The following is a 6,000-nucleotide window of genomic DNA, read 5'->3' as shown; positions in this document are numbered from 1 at the left end:
CTTTGAAATCAGTATGATTAACTTTATGCCTTTTACAAAGAAAGATTGGATTCAAAATACAACAAATCTCAAAAATTACATTTGAAATATTATTAAAATTGTAACTGTTATTGATTTACCTGTGAAAATGTTTTCGTAAAATAGCAAAAAATATATTTACAAGGTAGATGTAAACAAAATCTTAACAGGTCAATATAACCCTTCTTATTAAATTATATATTATTGTGTTTCGGTAGTGACAAATTTGGGGAGAGGAAAAATATTCCAAAACTTTCTGAAAATACAATATGAGAATTAACTGCACAATTACTAGAGATGTGTACCTTGTATATTATACAATTTGCATAAATACAAAATTTGTGGAAAAAATACTTTTTTTTTTCAAGATGTTTCCAACTCTGACTTTGAACCAGTTCTGTAGAATGGGTTCAGTTTGTTTTTTCTTTTAAGAAATGCATACTTATATTCAGCAAGTACAAATGTGAGGCAGTTATAATATCACCAACGATTTCTATTTCAAATAAATGCTGTTCTTTTGAACTTCCTATGATCAAAGAATCCTGAAAGAAAAGAAAAGAAAACAAACTTTTTTCCATAATAAGAATAAGCAGCACAACTGCCACTTACTATTTTTTATATTAAGTAGTTATTAATATAGTTTCTTGAGCACCAAATCAGCATATTAGAATGATTTCTGAAGGATCATGTGACACTGAAGAGTAATGGCTGTTCAGTTTTGCCATTACAGGAATAAATCACATTTTAAAATATATTAAAATGGAAAATGGTTATTTTCAATTGGAATAATATTTAACAGTATTACTGTATTTTTGATCAAATAAATGCAGCCTTTTTGAGCATGTTTTTGAAAGGCTGTGTGTATGTTTGTGTGCACTTTTAATAATGTATAATCAATATTTCTCAATATCTGTCAGAATTAATGATAGATAGGGTAATAAAAATATAAATGTGTGAGTAAAGTTTGTGTTTATTTTCGTTATCAGCCCATGAAATTTAAAAAAGGTGTTTTGAATGTATATCATGTATTGCTGTGTTTTTTCATTTTAAGAACTGTAAGGTGTTTGTGAGCTTTTTCACACACCCACTCAGGAGGAGCGTCTGGCAGATGAAAGTGAGCACAGAGATACAGTTACACCCAGAGTGTGATGCACCCATTACGGTCAATTTACAGAAACCTGGTTCACAGTGAACCCTCTCAGACTCATCGTGCCACAGCAGCTCTCAAATATCCCTTTCAAATTACACTATTTCAGCTCATTTGCTGAGCCACTGATGGGAGGGCCACTGGGTGGGGTTTTCAAGGTCCTTATGCCACCAGCCCTCCTACTTGTCCCTCAGGACCCGCAAAGAGAGGCCATTTCTCATGCTTAAAAGGGGAAATGCATTTGGGGGCAGTGGGGTGGGGTGGGGGTGGGGTTGGGGTCTGAGGGGAGGAGGTCGGCCTCCCTTCATCTTCCCTCCTGCTGAAAGAGGGATTAATGTGCAGTGATGTCGCAGGGAGACCAGCATGAATTAGGGATGAGGAGCAGAGAGCATAGGTGACCCCCTGTGACTACAGAGGGATCATTTCTGAGAGCAAAAACATGTTGCAGCCTTATTACATATACAAATTGTGTTCTCTGAGTATGACATTTACATATGTAACATGGAAAGTGCTGGCCAGCAGTCCAGAGGAAACAGTGTGCCCACTTACCCTGCTTTTACTCTCCCTCTCTCTCACCCTGGTTTTCATCTGTGTATTAAGGCCGTGACACACCAAACCGACAACAACAAAGAAGTAGCGAAGAAAGCTGTGTCGCTGCCTCACTTTGCGTTCTTCAGGTCTAAAACTTTGCACTGCAAAGACTTCTGCCAAGTAGCACATACGTTTTGCGCCTATGTGAGAGAAAATAACTGTCTATATCTGCAAGTGGCAGTAGTCTATATTCGTTTATTAAAAAAAAGAAACCAAAACTAGGACTGCGAATTAACAAACTGTAAACAAAGCAGCACTTGCTTACCATTTTGAATATGAATCATGTTGATCACTTTCTTTATTCAAGATGCCCATGTTGTTATAAAAGTAAAAACGTGTATAGACCTTAGTCAGGGGATGTCCATATTTAATTTTGGAGAGAAATGAATACAAGGCTGTGAGAGATAGAAGTACAGTGCGTTAAATAGAGTGTACAGTTTTAAAATACCAATTAGTCAGTTTTAAAAGCTCTAAATTGTGAAAATCATGTGATCTAGGACCTTTATACAGTACATGCCATTGTAAAGACTGTTTATCCCTCACAGCTTCATTTTCATCCATGTTAAATTCAATATGGCGTCTAAACCAAATTATGGCGTCAATATGCTTAGTTATGATAACCTAAAATTAGTAATTTTAGTAATTGCTCGCTTTCATCACTTTCGCTTTTCTTCTTGTGCAGAGGTGAAGCTGAACAGCCAATCAGAGTGATCTGTCTCACCAACAGCCCAACACTGATTTAACTTGCTCAGACGGCCCAAAAGCCATCGACGGGGTCCGACTAGTGCCGACGGTGGGGAACACCTTGAAAACTGAGCTGACAGACATTCTCAGACGCCCGACGATCGGCTCGGTGTGTCACATCCTTTAGAAACTTCCAATAGTCGCATCCTCTTTCTGTCTGTCTTACAGAGACAACTTCATTACTTCCCCTCGTTTCAGTCCTTTCAAATCAATACCAACCTCAGACTTGTAACTTTTCCATCTCTCATTTTTTATTCCTGTTGCCCTTCCTTTCTCAATCCCACTTCATCTGCACTCCACCTGAAATGTCATGTCAGCCCAAGAAGACATGGTCTCGCTCTCAGTCGGCAGCGCTTCATGTCTGGGACAGGACTGGTGACAGTGTCGATGTAGGAGAGCGGTGCTCCATTCTCAGGGGCTTCCCTCTGAAAAGGGCTTCTCAGCCCAGATTACAGCAGCTCTGCTCCACACCTTGCATGTTCACTGTTATCTCCAGCTCAATACTTTGATCCCATCGGGAGTTAGACTGGAGGCACCTACAGAGAAATAGGATGAGAGAGAATTCAATGAGACCATTGGAATCCGCCAAGATAAGAACAGTTTAAGAAACTCTGAGGAGTTTATATAGTTATTTACTTTAGCTGTTTGAATCATGGCATGAAGTCTCTCTGTAAAAAAAATATAAAAGCATTTGCAGTACCAAAAGGGTGAGTTAATAAAGTAAAATTTTTTTAGGTTTGTGATTCCAATTTGCGAAATTTGAAATATCCTTGCTGAGCAGACAGGGAGGGACAAGTTACATCTACAATGCTAAAATGACACCGTGTATAGACTGGCATTTGATACAATTGAGAGTAATTAACACAAGCATGCACACACACACACACACAAGCTCATTGTTATGTTTTTTTTTTATAGTTGTAAGGCTGTTTTATGTATTTGTTAATGTTTAAAGGCTATGTGTAATGTAATTTGTCAATACCTGTGTTTCAAATTCCTTTAATTCCTGTGAGCTAAAATGCTTAAAATGAAATGGTGGCAATAAATATTGTGAACAAGTCAACTGATTATCACAAATTTATTACATACAACAATAATTTACACCGTTCATGAAAGTAATTTGATAAATGTGAAAATATTAAAAAGACACTCAAACAAAAATGTTTACTCCCAAGTCTCCCTTATCAGATACATGCATTTATTTGATTAAAAAATGCAGTAAACACTAATATGAAATACTAAATCTGTAGTGTGAAGTATGCTTTAATATGGTTTAAAATGTAATTTATTCCTGTGATGGCAAAGCTGAATTTTCAGCCATTACTCCAGTCTTGTTTGACAAATTTATATATATACTGTATATACACACACAGTGACTGACCAGAGTAATACTTACTTAACACCTGCAAAGTGCAAAGCAATTTTATTAAACAGTACTTCTGAGCCATTACTTCCATCATTACTCTATTTGTGTCTCAGCATGTGTACACCAAACTCCCCCTCAACCGAGAGAGCGAGACAGAGTCCCTCAGCACTCATGAGCTGCTTGGATGGGTTAAAACAGGAGGATGATGGAAGACATTCACTATCAGAAACACTCTTTGCAAGAAATAATAGGAGAAATAGAGTGACAGCGAGAATAAAGCACAGATGGACGACATAAATCAGCCAGTTTTAATGACGTGTGAGAGAATTAGCCTTGACAATCTGTCTGGAGAGTCAATCATTTGATTTGAGCTAATGAAGTGGGTACATGTGCTTTGAGAAGCATCTAGTGTTTCTAAATTGCAGCTCATCTTACCTCTTATACAGAAAAAAAGAAAACACTGTGCCCAGCGAAAGTTCAGTTTCACAGTTAGCAGACCGTGAGAACCAGACAGTGCGACATAGCTGAGCTGAGAGGAAGCGCGTGTTATTTACAGGAATGAAAAAAGTACAGCATCAAATTTTGTGTCCGTGTTTTAACCATCCGCCCATCTACCCTTTCTTCTCCTCTCTCTCTCTGTCTGTCGATGTCCTTCTCTCTCAGAATTGATCGACGGCACCCCCACCCTGAAAATTAACCACGGCTCGGGTACATTGGTCCTGCAGTTGCCGGGCAACGTGAATGTAGCGGACAGACGGTGGCACAGACTGGACGTGAGGAGCAACAGCAAAGTAAGTGTTCACCGTTAGCAGGAGACTGACTGCTGAGCCCAATCGAGCGGAGGCCTCTCTCTCCCTGCCAGCTTCCTTCAATAATACACCTCAGCACTTTTGTACAAGTCAAAGTCTTATTTATCTCTTCTGAATTCATCTTCACAGTCTGAAAGGGACAGTGGAGCTGTGGTCGCAGCTGTTAACCAGGGTTTACTTGATCCCAGACATTGTTTAGTGTGCTAATTTGTATTCAGTGTTGCCAGGGCTGTTTCAGATTCAGTGGCTTCTCGGTTGCTGCTAGGCTCTGTAGTAGCGCTGGCATGTAGTCTTGCTGTGGTGTAATTTGCCTTAGGGTCAGCCTGAAATTGCTTGAAATTATGATGCTTATTGTTCAATACAAACAGGATGCAAACGTCCTGCTGGGTGCGAAAGGAACATTGCAGGTTGGAGCTTTTAGCATCTTGACATGCTATATGTTTATTATTACCACGCCTGAGGGTTTAGCCTCTGCAGAGAGTGGAGAAATAGGCTGAAGTGTGTGGAAACACATCAGCTTTTTTTGTTTGTTGTTTCTTCCAGGATTGAAGATTTCAGAGAGAAAGAGGTCTTGACTTATGTGTCTGTATAAGCAGACAATTAAGGCTGGAATACGCAACATGGCTTTCGCCCCGATTTACTGAAAGTCAGAACAAGTCTACAGATTTTGGTCTGTCGTAGTTAACAGATTTCACATAAAATCACGTTGTGTATGATGGGCACAGACTGATTTTTTAGCTTCAGGATATCAAACGTTTGTTATTTTGAGCCAATTTTAGAATGCATATTGTTTTCATTTATAATGCATGGCGCACATTTCTGTGTGAGTTTGTTTTGTTCAGAATGACTTTAATGTCTGGTAGTGTCGTTGAGGTGCATTGATGGGATGGGAAATACAAATGCTGTCATCATTTACTCACCCTCATGTCGTTCCAAACCCATAAGACTTTTGTTCATCTTCAAAACACATATAAAGAGATTTTTAATGAAACCTGAGATTTTTGTCCCTCCATTGGAAGTCCATTCCACCAAAATTTTATGCTTTAAAAAAATCATAAAGACATGGTAACGTTAATCCATATTAATCAAGCAGTTTAATCCAAGTCTTCTGAAGAGACATGGTTGCTTTATATGATGAACAGATTTAATTTATGATTTTATTCACATATAAACATTGATCATACATAAAGAACATATCAAATATGGTCAATGGTAACTCAACCGTATGTATGACAACAAACCTCATTGGTTATCACATCAAGCAAGCACTTTTGAGTTTCAGAAGACTTGGGTTAGAAGTTTGGAACAATATGAGGATGAGTAAA

At 38.4% G+C, this 6,000-nt stretch overlaps 1 protein-coding gene across 1 annotated transcript in view; it reads left to right on the top strand.

The window, feature by feature from the left end:
- Window positions 1-6,000, top strand: part of LOC107564062 (putative neural-cadherin 2) — a 71,251-nt gene that overhangs the window by 31,109 nt on the left and 34,142 nt on the right. Inside the window, exon 3 of the mRNA XM_016249059.1 lies at window positions 4,530-4,657. Coding sequence (XP_016104545.1) covers window positions 4,530-4,657 — 128 coding nt within the window. The remainder of the gene's footprint in view (window positions 1-4,529; window positions 4,658-6,000) is intronic.

The sequence above is a fragment of the Sinocyclocheilus grahami genome, unplaced genomic scaffold (assembly GCF_001515645.1).
Source record: "Sinocyclocheilus grahami isolate Dianchi unplaced genomic scaffold, SAMN03320097.WGS_v1.1 scaffold906.1, whole genome shotgun sequence".
Classification (NCBI taxonomy): Eukaryota; Metazoa; Chordata; class Actinopteri; order Cypriniformes; family Cyprinidae; genus Sinocyclocheilus; species Sinocyclocheilus grahami.
The sequence above is the reverse complement of the archived record's forward strand: the minus strand, read 5'-3'. Positions and strand labels throughout refer to the sequence as shown.